Source organism: Octopus bimaculoides, chromosome 24 (genome assembly GCF_046866305.1).
Source record: "Octopus bimaculoides isolate indiv1 chromosome 24, ASM4686630v1, whole genome shotgun sequence".
Taxonomy (NCBI): Eukaryota; Metazoa; Mollusca; class Cephalopoda; order Octopoda; family Octopodidae; genus Octopus; species Octopus bimaculoides.
The window spans coordinates 19,924,489-19,948,377 of record NC_142951.1 but is presented as its reverse complement, the minus strand read 5'-3'; the positions used below and the strand labels follow the sequence as shown (position 1 = coordinate 19,948,377).

The following is a 23,889-nucleotide window of genomic DNA, read 5'->3' as shown; positions in this document are numbered from 1 at the left end:
ATGGTCAAACATGATTTTCATGAAAGATTGAGAATTAAGGACACTGCTTGCATGACAAAGACAGGAATACACACACAGAAATGGATGGGCTTCTTTCAGTTTCTGTCTACCAAATCCACTGCTTTGGGTGGCCTGAGGTTATAGTAGAAACAAACTAGTCCAAGGTACTACACAGTGGGATTGAACCTGGAACAATGTAGTTGGGAAGCAAATTTCTTACTACACGGCCATGCCTGTGTCTATTGTAGTAATAGGAGAAAAACCAGCAAGAGGAGACAGCACATTTGTGGGCTGGAAATTGGTTGGTGTGCTTATGTCATTTCATGCTAACCACGCAAGAGTTTGCAGAGTTTGCAGAGAGTTTACAATATCAGTGTGCAACACCACTGACCGAAATGTGGGAGTAGTTGTGGGTTTCTTTCTCAGACTCTTCTTCCTCTAGCAATGACCTACTTGCTATCATGTCCAACAATGCCTAATCTAACACAAATTATACCAACCATTTGATACACTGCTTCCAAACGTTCCCTAACCAAGTGCCAACCTCATGCCAGCTAAATCTTCACTGACTCCATGAACAGAGTCGTGAAATCATCCACATGGGATCCATGACAATCTTGTCTCATAACTGGAGAAAAAAAAGAAAAATACTACAGCTCCTTAAGAAAACATCTTCACACCTCACCTAGTCTTTAACTCTTTAGCATTTAAACTAGGTGTGCCAGGGCCAAATATTCTACCTGTTTTATGTTCAAACTTGCCAGATCTGGCCTCTCACACCTACTGTACAATGTCATTCCCAAAATAAACAATCATATCAGGAATATCTTGAAGCTACAAGCAGGATTAATTCAAAACAATGTGAATAAATAGACATTACATTTGATAGAGTAATCTGAATACTAAATGGTTAAATATACAACTAGAACCCCACTGCTGGTCACTACAATGGCTAGGCAAATGGCCACAGTCCTCACGCTGGAACTTGTAAAAGAATGAGAGAGATAGAAAGCAATAAATAAGACAAATAAGAATAAGTTGATATCTATCATCAACTGCAAAGAAACAAAAAAGAAACCCCTAAAAATACCACCAAAAAAAAAAAAAAATCTTGCATGTTGTGTTCCAGCATGGCCACAATCCAAATGACTAGAACTAATAAAAGAACATTTAAAAATAAATAAAGCAAAGAACAAACACAAATTCATTTCAATCTGACTCTAGCTTTACATAAGCACTGAGGTATTTGACAAACGTTTCTAGAGTTGGCGGCTATTGATAGAATCACATGCTGTGTTCTCTGGCAATTATTCAGATCAAGTTCTTCTTTTATTTATTTTATTTTGAATTATTTCCCATTATTATTATTATTATTATTATTATTATTATTATTATTATCATTATTATATTTATTATTATTATTATTATTATTATTATTTTCTTGTTTTCTTTCACAGAACACAGAGGAATAACCTCTCCAACAGAATAAAAAGAAAGGAAGAAAAGCAACGAAAATAGCACAGAACGCACACACATCTGTGTGTATGTATGTGCATGAGAGTACATGTATGTGCATGTATATGTGTGCAATAAGTATGCACACACACACACGTGTCTTTTGGGTTATTTCGTCATGTTAGAAGAGACGAACAGCATTATCCACCCCACACACCCCATAGATGATTTTTGCTAGAAACTATATCATAATCACATGACACCAGGGACTATAATGCCTGCTGGTATTAACTACACCCCTTGATGTTTTGAATTTCACCCCACTCCATTTCCATCACAACTTAATGCTTGCCTTTCATCTTTCTAAAGTAGGTGGGCGGAGATAAAAGAAGTATCCGTCATGTACTGATGTCGATTTAATCGGTAGTATTTTCCCTCCTCTTAAATTTTTAGGTTTGCATCTATGATAGATATCTATGATTTATATTAGGGGCAGGCGTGGCTGTGTGGTTAAGAACTTTGCTTCTCAGCTATGTGGTTTTGGGTTCAGTCCCATTACATGGCACTTTGGGTAAGTTAGCCTTGTGCTCACCAAAGCTTCATGAAGAGATTTGATAGATGGAAACTGAAAAAAGTTGGTCATGTGTGTATCTCTATGTTCCTTACCATCACTTGACAACATAGCTTAGCAGTTTGAGAAAAGAGACCAAGAGAGTTTTGGCAGGCTTTTTATGGCTGGATGCCCTTCCTAACACTTTTTACATGGCACCAGCACAGGCGAGGTTAGTTTTGGCGTGGTTTTTTTACAGCTGAACGCCCTTCCAAATGCCAACCACTTTACAGTGTGGACTGGATGCTCTTTACATGTCCCCAGCACTGGCAGGGTGACTTGACAAAGATCCTTTGAGAGGGGATAGGGAATTGGAGGAGGTGATCTTGTGCCAGATGATGAAAGGTTAGAGTGTGACAAATTGACAGAATATGGACTCTAAATGAGAAGATGATAATGATGGTTAATGCCATTTGAAGTACACAACGAATGAGGGGTCGAAATTAATAAAAGATTTGCTGAAACCCTTAATCAGATCCAGTTAGATCAGGAACTAAACAGCATCAGATGCACTTCTAGAAATTTCAAGACTCCAGAAATTGGTCATTTAAGACATAAGTGACTAGCAAATACAAGGGGCAAATCATTACTTTCTGACATGCGCATGTGTCAATCATCATCATTTAATGTCCATTTTTCATGCTGGCATGGGTTAGATGATTTAATAGGGGCTGGCATGGTTTCTATGGATGGATACTCTTCCTAACATTAACCACTCTACAAGTGCACTAGGTGCTCCTTAAGTGGTGCCAATAGACACACACACACCTATACATATAAGATTATTCTGCTACTCTTCACCTTTTCAGTGCTGGCAGTCGGCACTTAGACCCATTAATCTTCTCCCCATCTCATCTGGATCACTGATCACCCCACCACCATTCACCCTCAACCCTACCCACTCTCTAGTCATCATACTCTGCAATGTCTTCCATCCCATAGTAGTCCTCATCCCCAACCCCAGCCTTTGTTCATCATTCTGTATATTTGCAACCCTCCTTCATTCCTTACCATCCCCCATGCTCTTCAGTCACTCTTGCAACCTCTACCCAATCATCCTTAATCTGTCCTTATGCACCTCAGAGCCCACCCAGACATCTTACCACCACCATCTTTAAGTCTCTTTCACAATAAGTGTGCTACCATTACACCAACATACCCACTCACTTCTTCCTGTTAGAGTTAACTATAATTTCATAGTGTTGTTTTTTTTAAACAAACAAGCATATGCATTTTCTGCGTACAGAAAACCCACTTTTTTCTGTTGAGGGCTTATATACCCCAATATTAGATTATTTTCTTTAGTCAATACACAGTGATTGCTTATAAGATATTATTATTTACAGGATATGTATATATATATATATATATATATATATATATATATATATATATAATGTTCTCTATGTGGCTTGTGTGTTTTCTCGTCTACGTTTTGTTTGCAATGTCCTGTACCCAGATATGCACCTATACATACAGGTGGATGTCGGTATACACATACCTGTATGTATATATGCATATACTCATTTACCATTGAAGCATACGTGACAGACAAAAATTTAAACTTCTACTGGACAGAAGTTAGCAAATTTCAGTAATATCTATTTGGCTGTCTATAAACATATACATATAAGTGGTAACAAGCTTGCCTCCCAAACATGGTTCCAAGTTCAGACCCACTGCATTACACCTTGGGCAAGTGCCTTCAACTATATAGCCTTCGGCTGACCAAACCCCTTGTGAGTGCATACAGTAGATAGAAACTGAAAGACATCTGTCTTTTATATGTGTGTGTGTGTGTGTGTGTATGTGTGTGTGTGAGTCCACCACTTCACAACTGGTTTGTTTATGTCTCCCCATAATGTAGAGCTTTAGCAAAACAGACTGATAAAATAAGTAGCAGATTTGAAAAAGAAATTAAGTCCTGGGGTCAATTTGTTTGACTAAAACTCTTCAAGGCAGTACCCCAACATGGCTGCAGTCTAATGACTAAAACAAGTGAGAGATCAAAAAGAAAAACTATATATAAAAACTTGTGTATAAACTTATGAAATACAAAACTTTAATGTTACTACATAATGATACTAAGAGGCTAATAAGAGACTAATACAGGATATTTGAAGTCAACTTGATACTAAGTGCTAATTTTCCCCAGAATTGTAAGTTTTTTTTCTTTTAAAATATTTAATCAGTTAACTCATTAGTGTAACTGTCTCTTCTAAGAAACTTTCATTTCCTTTCGTATCATATTAACAAAATGTCTGGATTGTGTGTGCGAGTAAGAGAGTGTGTGTGTGCGAGTGTGTGTGTGTGTGTGTTTGTGTGTGTGTGTGTGTGTGTATATACACACACAGTCATTTAATTATTTATTTGCAAAAATTTAAATAGAAAGGATTGTAATTATTAAATGCTTCAAAAGATATAGATTTCAAAAATAACAACTTCAGTTTTTACTCAGCTTAATTTATCCCCTATTAAAAGAGGCAAAAGAAAACCATTTGAAGGAAATAGTGTGTTTATCACACTCACCAAACCGAGATGCAAACCCCGCAATTTCTAGGTTAAAGAAATATTACTCATTTACTCATTATAATGTTCTGGGTAAGGCATTAAATTGCAACTGGTGGTGAGGCTCCAGTTTGGGAGTTCAATAGTTTAGGGAAGTATGGAGTTGCCTCTCAGTTACCACTACTTCCAGGTTTACTCTGGCCCAGGGTGTTAGCACCTGTGAAGGGTCTCAGTTATGGGTCAAACAGCAGAAGGTTCTGTGGCTAAGACATACAGAACTCAGTAGGAAGCTTGCCCTTAGATGTATGTCAAACAGCCCACTGGTGTGTGAATATGACCTGATATCACATCAAACAGTTCCCTTGCTTAACCATATAACACTTAAACCGGCTGTATCCAGCCCACATATTCTGTTTTATGTCCAAACTGGCCAGATCCAGCCTCACACACCTTTCATACAAGGTCATTCTAAAAATAAACAATCACATTATTGAAATCTCAAAGCCACGAGAATGCATGATGAATTCAAAACAATATGGATAAATAAGCATTACATTTGACAGATAAATCTAAATTCTAAAGGGTTAAGGGTTGAATAAGCCCTGTGCTTATAAACTGTAGATACATCAGCAGAAGGTAATGAGAAACCACTGCTGTATAATTTCTGAGAAAAATAATACATCTTGGAATGGAGGTCCTTGAGTACCTGTAAAACAACCACGGCATATGTGAAAGAAACTACACATATACATTAAAGATGTTCTTTTTTTTTTTATCACAGAACCAGGAGAAGTCTCAAGTGGGTTGGAATCAAAAGAGGTTAACAATCTTTGATGAGTTATCAACCCTTTTGATATCAACCTGCCTGAGATCACCACTGATTCTATGATAGAAATTCCTTGTTTTAAACCATTAGCGTTCTTAATCAGAGTTTTGAATTAATCATGCATTAACTTGTTGCTTCAAGATTTCAATGATGACATTGTCTTCATCAACATTTAAAGTCTGTTTTCTATGCTGGCATGGGTTGGATGGCTTGACAGGCACTGGCAAGGACAGGAGCCACACCAGGCTCCACAGCCTGTTTTGGCTTGGTTTCTACAAATGGATGCCCCTTCCTAATGCCAACCACTTTACAGAGTGTACTGGGTGCTTTTTACATGGTACCATCACTAGTGTTTTTTATGTGGCACCAGTACCCATGCCAATGCTTTCGACTGTTTATTTTAAAAATGATATACAGTAGATGTGAGAGGTAGGATCTGGCTTATTTGAACATAAAATAGGGAGAATATTTAGGCTGGATATGGCCAATTTAAATGCTGAAGGTTTAAAGTGACGTAAAGTAAAACTATTCATCAGCATTTTATGTTGATTTATGCTCCATCTTAATGACAAAGTGTTTTACTAAATGTTTTATCATTTTCACAATTAATTGAAACAAAGGCAATGTACTGCAAGACAAATATGATGACAAAGGGGTTAATATGCATTTTTTAGATGATTAACATTGTATTCAGAGATGAAATATTATAATATTCATATTTATGACCAGATTATGTTTCGACTGGATTGATCTCTGATCATCATCAGGTGTCCTGACTCATCAGAGAAACATTGAAATTGATTGAAACAATAATTGAAGATGAGGCTAATAGTATCAAAAAAATGGATGTAGATGTCTGAACATTTTATAATAGACAAAAAGAAGGAAATAGAAATATCTGGTGTTTACCACAATCGACAGAATTGTTATTAATTGTTTATAAACAGGAAGAAACAGAGCTACCACAGAAAGTTTGAGTGGTGGTGGTGGTGGTGGTGGTGGTGGTGCAGAGTTTGCAGACAAATCAGAATTCTATACTTCCCGTGCCAAAAAATAGTGAAAGTCTTCAAGTATTTTACACTTACATATTTTGATATTCTAATAATTATTGCCACTTTTAACCCTTCTGGTGCCAACTTACATGTGGCCACCACCATCATCATTCTTTTAACATCCACCTTTCAATGCTGGCACAAGTTGGATGAAATTTCTCAAGGCAGATTTTCTACTGCCAAATACCATTCCTGTTGTCAACACTCATCTGATTCCAAAAAGGTAATATTTCACCATGATCAGACATGTTTCCATGGAAGATTTGAAATGAAGGACACTGCTTGTACAACAGTAATACTTCCTTCCAACTATCACACGATGCCAAGGTAAGAAGATAGTAAAACAAGTGCACACACACGTGTATGTAATTAAACAAAAGCATATATATACTCATGTTTTGAGTTCTAAGTTCCTATTTGCGTCACTAAAACCATTATATATATATATATATATATATATATATATATATATATATATAAAGTAGTTGTATGCTGCCAACTTAATGTGACAGTTCCATGAAGGGAATAATACTACTGCTATTTAGCCCTAGGAAGCAGGATTGCTTCCTGTTGGCCTTGATACATTTCCTGTGTTTTCAAGGGAGAGATAAGCAAGCACCTCCACCCAGCTAAGCCACCATCCAGAGACTAGTTTCTTGTCTTCAGTCTGGAGTAGCATGGCTTGCTAGTTGGAGATGCTTGTCAAGGCCAACAGGAAGTACTTTATTCTACCAGTGTCTTTTGCCAAACCGCTAAGTTATGGGAATGTAAACACAGCAACAACGGTTGTCAAGCAATGGTGGGAGTACAAACAGAGACACACACAAATATAAACATATATACGACAGTCTTCTTTCAGTTTCCATGTACGAAATACTCACAAGGCTTTGGTTGGCCTGAGGCTATAATATAAATATAGCCACACACACACACACACACACACATATATATATATATATAGATATATATAACGTGAGAGAGTTAGGGGTTGGGGGTTCAACCCACTAAGGGATAGTATCTATCCAGTATACTGCTGGGAGGGTACCCAATTATTGCTACACTAGTGCTATACTAGGTGCAATCAATGGGAGCGGGTAAAAGTGGAGGTTTTACCCAAAATTATATATATATATATATATATATATATATATATATATATATATATATATGTATATGTGAATCCCATACATTTCTTTTTTCACACAGCTTATCAAAGATTACATTGACCAAAAGGTGTAAATTTCTTTTGTTTTTCATCTTTTACTTGTTTCAGCCATTGCACTACGGCCATGCTGGGGAACCAACTTGAAGGGTTTTTAGTTGAACAAATCAATCTCAGTACTTATATATTTTAAGCCTGGCACTGATATACTGTCAGACTCTTATGTTGAATCACTAAGTTACAGGGATATAAACAAAGCAACAACAGTTGTCAAGTAGTGGTAGGAGACAAACACAAAAAACACACACACACACAATGGGCTTCTTTCAGTTTCTGTCAACTAAATCCACTCTGGTTGGCCCAGGTCTGTAGTAGAAGACACCTGCCCAAGGTGCCACACAGCTGGACTGAACCAAAAAAAGTGGTTGAGAAGCAAACTTCTTACCACACAGCCAGCCCCCAGCCCCAATGAACCAGATACATGATGAACTGATGTTTCTGTTATAATCATCAGTTCTTTTTTATTCTTATTAATTTTTTTTTTGTCAAACAATATATCTATGATCAGATTATCCAATGCAACCTTCAATGATTTAAGGTAATAGAATAGGATTTGAGACTTGGCTGCTGTTCTTAACAGTATAAGCAATTACACAGAGGCTCTAGCCATTGGCTTGTAATGCACAAACTGTTAAGGTTTTGCCATCTCCCTACTATTCATTTTGTATGGCTGTGTGCTAAAGAACTTTGCCTTTCAACCACATGGTTCCAGGTAGTCTTCTACAATAGCTCTGTACCAAATCCACTCACAAGGCTTTGTGAGTGGATTTCATAGACGAAAACTGAAAAAGAAGTCTATCATATGTTTGCATTTGTGCCTAATCTCGATATCATGTGGTAGTTGTAAATGAGTATCACTGTTATACAAGCAGTGTCATTTGTTTCCAATCCTCCATGATAACATGCCTGATCATTGGGAAATATTACCTTGCTTGTCAAGCAAGTGAAGGTTAATGACAGAAAAGGCATCTGATTATTGAAAATTTTGCCTCAATGCATCTCGTCTGATTCATGCAAGCATAGAAAAGCAGATGTTAAAACAATGACAACAGTGATGATGATGATGAAAGCATTAAATGATGCTCATTACAAAAAAATTTTAAAAAAACAAAAAAAAAAAACATACAATTCATATATTTGTTTTTAATAATGAAATTTCTATTGGTTGATGTGTAAACTGAAATCCTGTTGATGCTAGATAATTCACACTGTATTTATTGATAGATCTAGATTGTAATTTAATCCACCAATCCAATTAGCTTCACTAATTCTATGCATATTTTATTGTTGTTATTGCTGGTAATCTCATGGCCATGTATATCATGACACATGGAACATGGTTTTTTGATCTGAAGAAAAACGAAGAGTAGTACATGCTTGTTACTTGACAAGCACACCCTGTCCCCACCTTCCCTCGGGTCACCCACTCATATTGAGCTTGTAGTTTGCTGTAATACAAAGCTATGTTGCTCATTTCCAGTCTTCTATGAAAACCATGTCTGACAATGGAGGAAATGCTACTTTGCAAACAGGTGATGGTTGGTGACAGGAAGAACATTCAGCCATAGAAAAGTCTGCTTCAATAAAATCTATCTGACCCATGCAAGCATGGAAAAGTGAATGTTAGATGACAATGATGATGATAATGTATCTGATTTTGTGTGTGTGTGTGTGTGTGTGTGTGTGTGTGTGTGTGTGTGTGTGTGTGTATATACACACTAGGTGTTTTTTTTTTTGTCTCGTTCAGTTTATTTAATTATTCTGATTTCTACACCTGTCATTAAAATGCTGTTTACAAACATCACAAGCTGTCAAGACAAAGGTACACACATACACATTTATATCATCATCACAATCGTCATTCAATGTCCGTTCTCCATGCTAGCTTGAGTTAGACAGTTTGATAGGATCTGGCAAGCTACAAGGCTGTGTAGAGCTTGAGCCTTAGTTTTGGAATGGTTTCTATAGCTGGATGCATTTCCTAACACCAACCACTTTCCAGTGATTATATAAGGGTATGTATGTGTATACACACACACACACACACACACGATGGGCTTCTTTCAGTTTCCATCTACTAAGTCCATTCACAAAGCTTTGGTTGGTCTGAGACTATAGTAGAAAACACTTGCTTAAGGTGCCAAACAGTGGGGCTGAAGTCAAGACCACATGGTTGCAAAGCATGCTCCTTTACCACACATGTACTCATAATTACTACAGAGATACAGATGCATGTACAAATGATTGAATGCGCATGCACACAGACACATACACTCTTAAAACGAATACTTACTCTTTTTCCGTTTTCCTTTGGACTTCTTATCGGCTGTTTTATTCTTATCAGCAGCAGTTTCTGACTCTAGACTCAACATGCCACCATCCAGATCAATGGGGTAAGCACTGGATAAACCATCAGCATCAACGCAACTGGAGCTTGACATGTCCCTCAGTAAAGGGTAATTGAGACCTTCAGCCTCAGAAAGGCAATAATCAGCCATTGGTAGCATTTTCTTCCTTGACGGAGACACAGTCTCCGTGCCATAAGTGGACATTTCAAGACAGTTGCTGTCCCATACCAAGCTGTTGCTTGCATTCACGCTATTCACTGGCTTAGCATCGCCATTTAGTAACCATAAGTGTTGTTTTTTATTGAGGTAGGAATTTTCAGAAAGTTTCAAACTTAATGATGGCTTTCCATTCTGAAATGTAAAATGACAAACAAATTATTATCATCATTAAATATCTACTAATGTAAAAAATAAAAATATAATTTTTTTTGGAATGGTGAATCTTGAAGCAAATAAAGCTATAAATAATGTGTACTGTAGATATTGGGTTAAAAAAACCCTTTGGATAGAAAAGCTTGAAGATTGCCTGTGGGATCTGAACCCTTATCTCTTGTAAATATAACAGATGTTCTACTCTTGGATCAAAGCAATCCTTCGAAGTTTTCTATCCATACTTGAAATTTTATTCATACTAGCAAGCATTGTAAGTTGTTGACATCATAAGAATTTAGAAACTTCAAGAGAACATCAAGTAATTCTTTTTTGGAATGGTGACACTTGAAGCAGATAATGCTACAAATAATAGGGTGTAAATATTGGGTTAAAAAACCCCTTTAGTCAAACATTGCTTGTGGGATTTGAACTCACATCTTCTGTAAACATGATAGGCATTCTGCCATTGGACAGAAGCAAATCTTTGCATCTCTCTTTCCAGAGGGAACCCAATATTTACAAGCTGTTACTTGTAGCTATCTGCTTTGAGATTTGCTATTCACAAAAACAAAAAAAAAGCAAAATTATACCCCACCACCACTCTCAATGTTTATAAATTCTAATGATGTCGACAATAAATAAATAATATAAAGCAAATGACTGGTTAACAGGGAAAAAAACAAGGTAGATGATGTATGCCCACCCCCTCAAAGACATGAATTGAACAATGACAGTGCCTGCATATACTGATGTTCCCTTTCACTAATGTTCACAATAATATTTATTACAAAATCCTTCAGTCTGTAATAATCTGCAACCAATAGTATAGAAGCTTCTATACTAAGAAAGAGAGAGAGGGAGAGGGAGAGAGAGAGAGAGAGAGAGAGAGAGAGAGAGAGAGAGAGAGAAAGAATGTGTGTGGGCAAAATAGAGGAGAATGTTAAAATAATACAAGATCCTGAAAGATTACTGGACATTTAAAGTGTATAAATGGATAATTTTATACACACACACACACAACATGAGTAAATGCTTACAGTAACATGAGTAGATGCTTATAGATATATACAGATACATGTAGACATGGCATCACACACACACACAGAGGTATACATACAGACACACCTACACTTGTAAAAATGACTTACAATCAGTAAAGAAACAATGCATACAGTATTCAGAGGGGGAAAGAGAGAGGGAGATGACCTAGATATATAAAAACTGGATTAGCTCTAAATTACAATCATACCCCCACAAACCACAACCACAACCACTGTAATCATATTACTGTAATCATTTGGGTGATATGAATTTAAGCGGCTTTGCATCACAGAATTTGCTGACCACTGGTGGGGCATGGAACACTGAAATCAGCTTTTGACAACAAATACTATGGAGAACATCTACATCGTATCCATTGTTTGTTTATATTTTTGTGTTTCAGTTGTTGGGTTGTGGCCTTGCTGGAGCACTGTCTGGAAGGAGTTAGTCAAACAAATCAACCCCAGTACTTCATTTTAAAACCTGATACTTATTCTATTGGTCTCTATTGCTGAACTATTATGTTAATGAGAAGTAAACAAACCAACACCAGTTGACAAGTAGTAGTAGGGAACAAACTCTAACATACACAGTTACACATGCACACAGAATATTTTCTTCTTCCCACTTTTGTCTACCAAATCTACTCCCAAGGCTTTGGTTGGATTGGGGTTATAGTAGAAGACACTTGCCCAAGGTACCATGCAGTGGGACTGAACTCAAAACCACATGGTTGGGAAGCAAGCTTCTTATCCACACAGGCATGCTTGTACCATTTCAGTAAAAAAAATATATAAATTTTCTCAGGAGTTGCCATTAGGAAGGGCATCTAGCCATAAAAACCATGTCAAAACAGACTGAAGCCAGCTCCTATAAAACCATCCAACATATGCCAGCATAGAAAATGGGCAATAAAGGAGGATGAAGTTAAAAAGAAGTCATGGAAACCTATGCAGTAGGTTAATCATATACAAATGATCCTACTTTAAACAGACAAATTGAATAACAAATGGTTTTATTGAAAACTTGCATAACAAGCTGAAATCTGATCAACAAACAACAGGCAGACGATGCACGTGTACAAGTGACTGAATGTCCATTTGCTTCATGAGCTGAAATTTAAAGAGCCACAGAGTACACTACACATGCATATTAGTACTGGGAGAGCTTATATGATCAGTACACTAAATGAAGGAATTGTAGAGCAAACAGTTTTTCCTGAAGAAAGTTATATCCAGCCAACAAGCAGAAATTTGAACAACAAACCATGAGTAGACAACATACACATGTAAGTGGCTCAGAGACAGTTTACAAGTGGTTTGTTAATGCCCATGTACACACTTCATATGTTATTAAAAAAATAATATTTCTCATATTGTTATTCTTGGGGATGGTCATATTTTGCCAATTGAACACATGCACTATTTTTCTTCATTTTTTTTTTTTATTATTTTCTTTTGTCCAATCAGTTTCTGGTTGCCATCTTTCTGGTTGTCTCTATTGTTATTTCTATTGCTTTTGGTGGTGGTCATGGTGTCACTGTCTTTGTGCATATTGTCAATGTCAGTATTGTTTGTGTAAATGGCAAAAGATGCCCCCCCCCCCCACCAACTATAACAATATCTGGTTCAAAACATGTTTTCACATAAAGAATCTTGCAAAACAAATACATAAATGTAATATATCTCATAGTTAAAAATATGGATCAAGACATATCTTAAAGAGAAAAGTGTGCATGCACATACATACATATAAAAAGGGATGCTGAAAAGTTCCTGGCTTTAAGGGTAGTGTGAAGGCCTGGTTGGAGGCACAACTTTCTGAGTACTTTTACAGGGCTTAGAAAAATTGAAGGACTGCTGCAATAAGTGCGTGAATTTGAGAGAAGAATATGTTCAATAAAATCATAATTAATTGATCCTCCTGTATTTTTTTTTACCCCAAACCAGGAACTTTTCAGCACACCCTTGTATATAAACATGCTTATATATTTGCTATTGATGGATGAACAGATAAAACATCATTTCATGCCTGTATGTGGATTTTGAGTGTAGCTTGAGACAAAATCCTATTTATATGTATTTCAATTATTCATATAACGAACAATTTGGTTAATGAACATCAGTCTGAAACAGATTGTTTTCATTTATAGAAACTCCACTATATATTCACAAATAACAAGTATTGTAATCCAAGAAGAAAGGAAGAAGAGAGAACTTCCCCAACACCTTAATGCTGGGCTACTGTATTTCCAATATGCAATTCTAAACGATATATATTCTTTTATTATATATATACTAATGTATTAGCACAATAGTCTGATGAGTAACAGTTTGTGGAGGTCTTTTTGGGGGGCTTTGATAAAACAGTATTTTACTCTACCTTTGGTATTCAAGTACTATCTTCCCCATCTTCTTTTGCATCTCTGTGCTTACTTATACACACACACAGGTACAGGCATGACTGTGTGATAAGAAGCCTGCTTTGAAACTACATGATTCCATGTTCAACCCACTGTGTAGCATATTGGGCAAGTGTCTTCTAAAGTCTCAGGCCAACCAAAGCCTTAGGAGTGGATTTGGTAGACAGAAACTGAAAGAAGCCTGTCATATATATATGTATGCATGTTATTGTGTCTGTGTTTGTCTCTCACTACTACTTGACAACCAGTATTGGTGTGTTTACATCCCTGTAACTTGGTGGTTCGGCAAAAAAGACCTATAGAATAAGGATCAGGCTTAAAAAAATAAGTCCTGGGGGTTAATTTGTTCAACTAAAACTCTTCAAGACAGTGCCCCAGCATGGCCACAGACAAATGACTGAAACAAGTAAAAAATAAAAGATACATACACACACACACACGTGTGTGTGTGTGTGTGTGCGTGCGTGCGTGTGTGTGTGTCTGCTATGTGCATATGGAACAGTATAAAGTTAAAATATCGGGTCTATTTCAAAACGGGGGCACCAGTATTTTCTTAGCGAAACACTAACGAAACACTTTGATACTTGGGACACTGGTAGAATGTGTCATATAAAACATCTTTTACTCTTAGTCTTCTTAACAAAAAAACGTACATCGCAAGTTATTCCATGTTAAAGTTGTTGTATTTCTGTAATTTCAACCAGTCACTGACGTCTATTCAGCTGAATAGAGTTACTGCTTGGCGGTCATAAAAATGTTATTCCCTGTGGCATATTTCATCCGGTTTAATCGTAATTTATACGCATATATTGTTTATATAATAAATTATGCTGTGCGTATCTATGTGTGTAACAATTTTAGAGTTCGGATTCTAGAGTTAGGGATAGTTTTAGGGTTAGGGTTAGGGGATTAATATGATATACACCGTTACAGCGCTAACTGTTTTCAACTGAATAGACGTCAGTGATTAGTAGAAATTATCGAAATAAGACAATTTTTTTACATGAAATAAATTCGAATACAAAAATTTTTTTCTGTTCTATAACACAAAATAGATAAGTATACGAAGTTTGAAAGTCTTTCGGTACCAAAAACACTACATAAAACATAAATGAAAACTGGTGCCCCCGTTTTGAAATAGATCCAAAATAGCTATTTTTGTGTCATACTTGAGAGCATGTATACATTAGGTATGACACATATATGGCCTCACTCACACATTAGCTATTTGAGAACAAAATGTAAGAAGGATTGGCTCAAGTCCTTGTTGAAGGTATGAGAAATATGAAAGGTCAACTAGGAAAGCAATGCTTGCATTGTCACAAATGGAAGAAACAACTAAAAGAAGGAGTAGGTATTTTTGAAAACCCAAAAACACACCTGTTAGTGAATGGGGGAAACTTGGTCTGCAATATTTGTGGGCCTGTATGTATATCAAGAGCTGGGCTCTTTAGTCACCAGTGGAGCCACATGTGTAAAGTATACTTTTGTCTGGTGTACAATGTTTCTTAATGGTCAGTGATGGTCTTCTTCAGTCACAAGTGAACAGTCATCACACACACACACACACATGTATGTCTCTCTTTTTACTTGTTTCAGTCATTTGACTGTGGCCATGCTGGAGCAACGCCTTTAGTCGAGCAAATAGACCCCAGGACTTATTCTATCGGTCTCTTTTGCCGAACCTCTAAGTTACGGGGACGTAAACACACCACCATTGGTTATCAAGCGATGTTGGGGGGGGGGGGGGGGCAAACACATACACACACACACACATATATATATATATATTTATATATATATATATATATATATATATATATATATATATACATATATACGACGGGTTTCTTTCAGTTCCCGTCTACCAAATCCATTCACAAGGCTTTGGTCGGCCTGAGGCTATAGTAGAAGACACTTGCCCAAGGTGCCACGCAGTGGGACTGAACCTGGAACCATGTGGTTGGTAAGCAAGCTACTTACCACACACCCACTCACCTACACACACATATATATTCATACACATACATACATACATATATATATACATACACACACATACATACATATATATATACATACACACACATACATACATACACACACACATATATATTTGTTTATTTATTTCACGTAGGTATTGAGACTAATAATCTGGTGTAGAACTCAACATACATATGCTTCAGAATGAAGCATTAGTTGTGTACAGAAGAGGCTACAAGGTGTTACTCAGATACTCAACTACGAGTCCATTGCATCTTATAGAAGAAACAGGTGTAAGCTAATGAAGTTCCTAAGATAACTGTTTATTCCTTTGTCATCTCTTTTTTTTATATACGAGGAGGTACCCAAATGTAATCGGAAACATTCTCTGTAGGACAAACCTGTTGAAGTTCAGGCTTTCACTGATAGAAACCACTTAATGCAACCCCTAGGGGTCAGTCTGCTGACTGGCTTCATCATTTGGAGTTGTACTGCCATGTGGTGGGTCTTTGTTTTGCAGTGTTGCTTCCTTGTTCCATCGATTTTTGCGATGGCTGAAATGAAGGAACAACATGCTTCTGTGAAATTCGCTTTTCTGCTGGTGAAAACAGTTGTCATGCTTCAAACAGCTTACAGGGATGCTACCATGGGCAAAACACAAGTTTACAAGTGATTTTCATGCTTTAGGAATGGTCACTTGTCAGTTAAAGATCAACCTTGAACAAAGACATCATGAAAATTCATCAACTGATCTTGGAGGACCATTGCTGAATAATTGACAAACTTGTTGATATGATTGGTGTGTCCTGGAGCTCTTGCCAACGAATTTTGTGCCTTGTTTGCTCATGGAAGATCAAAAACAGTCACGACTGAATGCATGGCATGATCTAAAAGAACAGTTGGAAGTTGATCCAGACCGTTTTTTGAAGGTCATCATTGCTGATGAAAGCTGGTGCTACAGAATTCACAGATGTGGAGGTGAAGAAAAAAACGATGGAGGCGTTAAAAGGCACTTCGAAAGAATTCCAGCACTGCGAGGACAACCGATATGTCATGTGTTGTTGAAACCTTTTCCGATGTTGAATGCCATCCTCCTTCTCCCTCCTGCCTTCACATCCTTAGAGTTGGCACTGTCAATGTAGGTCTGGCGAGATTGTTGAGATGCTTGAATGGAGGCATATTATGTGTGTTGCATTCAAGGAGTTAGGTGGAGGGGTGTTTCTGCCAGGTTCTTCACAGGCAAAAAACAGGTATAAAATCCAAGAAAGCAAGTGACAGGGTAGGTGGTGTGGGCATACCTTTAGCTGAAAAATGGGTGGATAAGGTAACTGAGGCAATCAGAGTGTGCTTAGACTAGTTTTGAAAAGTAGTACAGCAACAATTATCTCTGTGTATTCTCCTCAACTGGGTCTGCCAAGTGAACAAAAGGACTGTTTTTATATTTTTTTGCAGACTACCTCAAAAACAAATAACAGTGACCCTTTTGTGGTTGGTGACTTCAATGAACATGTTGGGCAGCAACCGGGTGTCTTTCACAGTGTGCATGATGGCCATGGAATTGGTTCCCATAATGAAGAGGGAACAAGGCTTCTGGAGTTCTGTGATGCAAATAACCTAATGATCTGCAACATCAACTTTAGGAAGTCAGCCACTCACCTGATAAACTAACAATCTGGTGGCCAAGCTAGCAAGATTGACTACATTCTCATCAGAAAGCAACATACATGGTTGCTCAAAATTGCTAAAACCTTCCCTGATGAAGAATGTATTCCTCATGATAGGTTAGTCATTAGCGATTTCAGACCACATGCCAAAAGGATTCTAAGAAGCAGACTAGTCTGGAAAAGAATGATCTGGAAGCTTAAGGATCCTCTGAATAATCAAAGATTTAGAGAAGTCCTAAATGAAGCATTTAACAAGGAGGAGGAGGAGGAGTTACAGATATGTAACATAGAAGATAACTGGACGTTCTGATGAGATAACTTACTGAGAGCCACAAATCAAATTTGTGGCTGGTGCAAAGTCCCAACCAGACCAAGAGTGATGTGTGGTGGTAGAACAGTGTAACAGAGTGAAGAAATGGGACTGGAAGAATGGTGGTAGCAGGGAACTATATCAGGTAGCCAGAAGACAGGTATACTTAGCCATGGGAGAAGCAGAAAGGGAGAAGTTTGCAAATGTTCTGTGGCATGAGGACCAGAAGCTACAGTACATTTTGTAAAATGGTAGTTTGATGAGGAACAAAGACCTTGAAATTTTTAGAGAAACAGTGTAAAAGTAAATGTGATACTGTAATATGCAAGTCTTTGCCCCAGGATATTAAATAGTGGAAATGAAGTAAAAGCTACCATCTCACTGTGGTCTTGTTTTTAGTGGAAACTTACCTCTTGATTGTCAATACTAATTAGTCATAAGAATGCATTTAGTCTTGTTACATTTAATCATTGGTAATCTGAGATTCAACAGTGAGTAGATGTTCATGCTGGCTCCTCAACATTTTCATTTCTCCTCTCTGTTTATGTTGTACACACCAGCTCTTCCATGAGACGTAGTCATGGAAATTGCTTATGGGGGAGTGAAAGCAACTGACACAGTTTCCTCATGGTGCATTACAATATTTGCCACACAAACATACCTACTACACTCAACACCCTACCACCCATCACACCACAAAATAGCATGCTACCATGTACAACGACACACTAAGAAATGAGCCTCCATGTAATTACACAGACCTGCTAGAAATAGTAACTAAAACCTTCCCCAGTGTAAGCCAATATACAAAAAAGATGGGACTCCTTAGGACGGAAATGCTTTTGATAAGTCTTCTCAAACAGGACAGAGTATAGGGCTAAACAACAATACACATACCACCCACTGCTTTCAATACACAATCAAATGTAGGTAAGAGTTCACTTAGATCCTTCACACACACACACACTCAAAACAATTACTTTCACAAACTCAGGTGTGAGTGTAATAGAGGATGTGGGTCTTGGGGACAAGCTTGATAGCCCTTTAGCTTTCAGATGGCTCTGTCAAATGTAATGCTTATTTATTTGCATTGTTTTAAATTAATCATACATTATTTGGAGCTCTGAAATTTTGATGATGTGTTTGTTAGTTTTAGAATAACTTTGTAGGGCAGGTGTGAGAGGTCAGATCTGGCCTATCTGAACATAAAACAGGTTTGTGGGCCAGATATAACCAGTTTAAATATATAAGTCACATATTTTTCATCAATCCAAGAGTTGATTAAAGAGCCTCTAGCACAGTTACTCAAACCCACTAGAAAATGACAGCAAAATCACTAAAAAAAACTATCAATAACCATTTTGTTATATTTCTGTTGAAATACACTGCCTTTAAATTACTTTTGAAAATAATGAATTCAGTAAGATAAGTTTGTTAATATTAAGCTGCTATTTGAAATATAAATGAACATGAAATTTTGATGAAAGATTTTCATTGAGATCACTTTAAAACAGGAGATTTTGTATCAGAACCAGAATAATCTCAAGTGGATTGGTATGATAAGGGTTAGAGATGGAGAGTGAAGATAAAATTAATTTGTCAGCTCTTTGATTCCAAAGGACAAAACTTCCTATAAATATTAATAGCCATGATTTATCCGTGGGTCAACCCTGGGTATACAGACCTATAAGCAAAGTCAGTCTAGCCATGGCTATCTGGGACAAGCAATTATCTAGTACATCCTTTTCTCAAAGACAGATATTGGTAAATTAAAATGATATTTAGAAGATAATACAACACATATATGTATCAATGTATTAACTCTTTTGTTGAAATAAACTGACTTTGTTTCAATAAATGTTGAAAATAATGAATTTAGTTAAGTAAGTCATTATTAAGCTGGTATTTTAAAGCAGTGAGCTAGCACAATCATTAGCAAGCTGAATGAAATGCTTAACACCATTTTGTCTGCCTTATGTTTTGAGTTCAGATGGTGCTGAGGTCAATTCTTCCATCCTTTTGGGGGGTCAATAGAATAGTACCAGTTGAGCACTGGTGTCTATGTAATTGACTACCCCTCCCATTCCAAGCCTTGTACCTATAGTAGAAAGGACTGTTAAACAGATATTTTGGAATACAAATTAACATGAATTTGTGATGGGTTTTTTTTTAGTTTAGATCACTTTAAAATAGAACATTTGTATCATAAAACCAGGACAGGTGGTCTGGCCAAAAATGAAAAGGCATAAAGGATAACATAGGCCTAAATATATGACGCCTGATTAGAAGACAATATGATCAGGAGTGGTTAACAGTTTTGATTGTAGGCCTGATCATGGATCAGGGCTGACTCTAGGTGAGGGAAAGACAGGAGACCAACCAACAACAATGAATTTAACATACATGTAGAGCATTTATCACCCTTCACAGTCTCAATAACAAAAAGGTCAAATTGACTTTCTCCAACACCACCACCACCACCACCACTCCCTAGACAACAGGAGTTGATTCTTAAGACCATCCCCCAATAAGTACTTGTGTGTGTGTGTGTGTGTGTGTGTGTGTGTGTGTGTGTGTGTGTTCAGTACACACATACATATGTGTGTGAGTATTAGTTAAAACCCTGAAGGAGGTCTAAACAGTCTACATAAGCTCTCTCTCTCTGATTAGTTTTGCTCATGAATGATCTTTACAGATGTAAAAATTCCAATCTCACAGATTAAAGGATTAACAAGCAGGCTGCAACAGATTAAATTGTTCACTAAGCATACAAGTTCATTTAAAAAGAGAGAGGAGGAGGAGAGTGAAAGGGAATGAAAGTGAAAAAGAGAGAGACAGGGAGTGTGTGTGTGTGAGAGAGAGAGAGAGAGAAAAGATCCTTCAGTTTTACAAACACTAAAATCTTATTTAAGCAACTCCAATCTTCATGCTCTTAGCCTTTATAATACAAATTCCATATAAAATGCATATAAATTATAAGCATTTCCAATCAACAAACGATTATCTGGAAGTTCGTAGATAAAAAGTGCACCAGTCGTCATTTGATGATGAGGAGGGGCAAAATCCATTGTTTCATACACTTTTCATTGTCTTTTTTTACTTGCTTCAGTCATTGGATTGTGGCCAATATGGGGCACCAGCTCAAAGGATTTAGTTGACCAAATTGATCTCAGTACTTTTATTTCCTAAAGTCTATTCCACTGGTCTTACCACATAGGCACCTCCACTTGACAACCAACGTTGGTGTGCTTACATCTCCGTAACTTAATGGTTCGGCAAAAGAGACTGACAAAATGAGTATTAGGCTTACAAAGAATAAGTCCTGGAGTAAATTTCTTCGACTAAAAAACCCTTTAAGGTGGTGCTCCAGCATGGCTGCAGTCAAAATGACTGAAACAAGTAAAAGCATAAAAAAATAGTCTCTTTTTCTGAATCACTATATCATAAACAAACCATCACAAGTTGTCAAACAGGGGTGGCGAGATACACACACACACACACACACACACACACACACCGTTTTAACACTTGCTCGCCACACAGTTTGGATGGAATTTGTTAAGGTGAATTTTTTTATGGCCAGATCATCATCATCAACATTTAATGTCCATTTTCCATGCTGGCATGGGTTGGATGGCTTGACAGTCTGCACCAGGTTCCATATCCCATTTTAGCTTGGTTTCTATGGCTGGAGGCCCTTCCTAACATCAATCATATATTTCCTTGTGACTAAATGTATTTTTACAGCTGATTGAAAATGAACCCAGCTTGCATGATGGTAGCACTCACAACTACTACATAATGTAAAGACAGGGAGACAGTAAGTAACGTGCACACACACAACAGATTTCTTTCAGTTTCCACCTATCATATCCACTCATCCTAGGGCTATAGTAGAAAACTTGCCCCAAGTGCTATGCAGTGGAACTGAACCAAAGAACACATGGCTGGGAAACAAACTGCTTACCACACAACCACAACCATGTAGTTGCATAACAAGCTTCTTAACCAAACAGTTATGATGCTGGAAATAGAAAAAGTATGACTGCTAATTGTTCTAGCAAGGACAAATGTGCCAAAAATTGGAAAAATTGGATTCATTCTTTACAGCAAAATAACAATTGTACTATAATGCCTACAAACTATTTTTATTTTCTTATGGATTAACCTTTGACAACATAGAGCACCCACCTGTGGTTGCTTTAGTTTTGGATCTTAACTTTTTATCTAACTATAAGCAGTTCCTGGCAGCACCCAGTTTTATAAATATCTAAGGTATAAACAATAATAGACAGAATTCACCATATTGTGGATGACTAGCTTAAAAAAGATGTTGGACAATTTTGCAGTTGATTCAGGACTACTAATTCCCTCAGAGCTGTTGCATCCAAGGAATTTATGAAATGATTCCAGTTGTATGATCTCTCTCTCTCTCACCTGACATTCACCTCTATCCTCATACCCTTATGAAAATATCTACTCTTTCCCCAACTCCCATGACTCACTGACCACATCTTCTCTTATGCTCACCTCCTTGCACTTTGAGAGTTTGCTCTGGCACCCCATCACAACCTTCTTGTTTCAGTCATTAGACTGTAGTCATGCTGGGGCACTGCAATGAAGAATTTTTAGTTGAATGAATTGACCCCAGTACTTAATTTTGTTAAGCCTGGTACTTATTCTATCAGTTTCCTTGTAGCTGAACTGCTAAGTTATAGGGATATAAACACACCAACAAGTGGTGGTGGGGGACAAACACCGACACAAAGGTACTTGCACACATACACATGACAGGCTTCTTTCAGTTTCTGTCAACCACATCCACTCACAAGGCTTTGGTCAGGCCGAGACTATAGCAGAAGACACTTGCCCAAGTGTCATGAAGTGGGAGTGAACCTGGAACCACATAGTCACACCTGATAATGACTTTATATTACAATGATTATAAACATACATGAATGAAAGAATGAATAAAATGCTTTCCCAATTCAATGATTTTTAATACAGGCACAAGGCCACACAATTTAGAAGACTGGGGTTGGTGGTGGTGGTGGTGGTGGTGGTGGTGGTGGTGGTATAGTTGATTTAAATCTATGCTAGTACTTTCTGACTGGTATTTATCAACATGAAAGAAAGATCAAAGGTAAAGATCAAAGGTAAAGTTGATCAAAGTGGAATTTGAACTATGAATGTAAAAGGGACTAAATGCTGTAGAGCATTTAATCTCACCCATTGTACTGATTTCTAACATAGGCACCAAACCAGAAATGTTGTAGGGAGGGTCTAGTTGATTGTATCGATTCAGTATTTTACTGGAGTTTATCTCACCAATTCCAGAAAGGAAAGCTGAAAAGCAAAGTCAACTTTGGCAGGATTTGAATATAATGAACCATACAATATATTATTAACATTTAAGATTTCTTATTTGCAAGATAGACCTATTACATTTAAAAACTGTCTTAATAATTGGTTTATTTCCCTTTCAGTCTTTGAATTAACACCACTGGGTGAAGAATTTGATACATAATTTGTATATAATAATAACCAATACAGATGTTGATTGATTTATTCATTTGTTTCTTCAGTCACACTTTATATGATATAGAGGGGGGGGGGGGAGAAAGCAAAAGAGAGATATAGTAAGAGTTAACAAGAGGTGCAGGATGAGTGGAGAGAAAGAATCATAGAGACCAAGGAGGAACAGTAGGAGTAAACGACAAAGTAGTTACACAAATGAGAAATTTGCTTTATTTAATTTTAAGATAATAAATATTTTTCTTTTCAACATTAGTATTCATTTCACTATTTTGTATAAGCACCAAGCAATTTGACAGGCATCGCTGCGTGGTAAGAAGTTTGCTTCCCAACCACATGGTTCCAGGTTCAATCCCACTGTGTGATATCTTGGGTAAGTGTCTCCTTGGGCCATCCAAAGTCCTGTGAGTGGATTTAGTAATCAGAAACTGAAAGAGGCCCATCATGTGTGTGTATATGTGTGTGTGTGTGTGTGTGTGTGTGTGTGTGTGTGTTCCCCACTCCACCGCTTGACAACTGGTGTTGGTGCGTTTATGTCCCC

General features: G+C 37.2%; 1 protein-coding gene across 16 annotated transcripts in view; it reads right to left on the bottom strand.

Annotated features, from left to right (window-relative positions):
- Positions 1-23,889, bottom strand: part of LOC106874415 (uncharacterized) — a 232,557-nt gene that overhangs the window by 97,566 nt on the left and 111,102 nt on the right. For all 16 annotated transcript variants that reach the window (XM_089341454.1, XM_089341457.1, XM_089341463.1 and 13 more), the window contains one exon: positions 9,967-10,372. In XM_089341454.1, the coding sequence (XP_089197580.1) occupies positions 9,967-10,372 (406 nt within the window). The remainder of the gene's footprint in view (positions 1-9,966; positions 10,373-23,889) is intronic.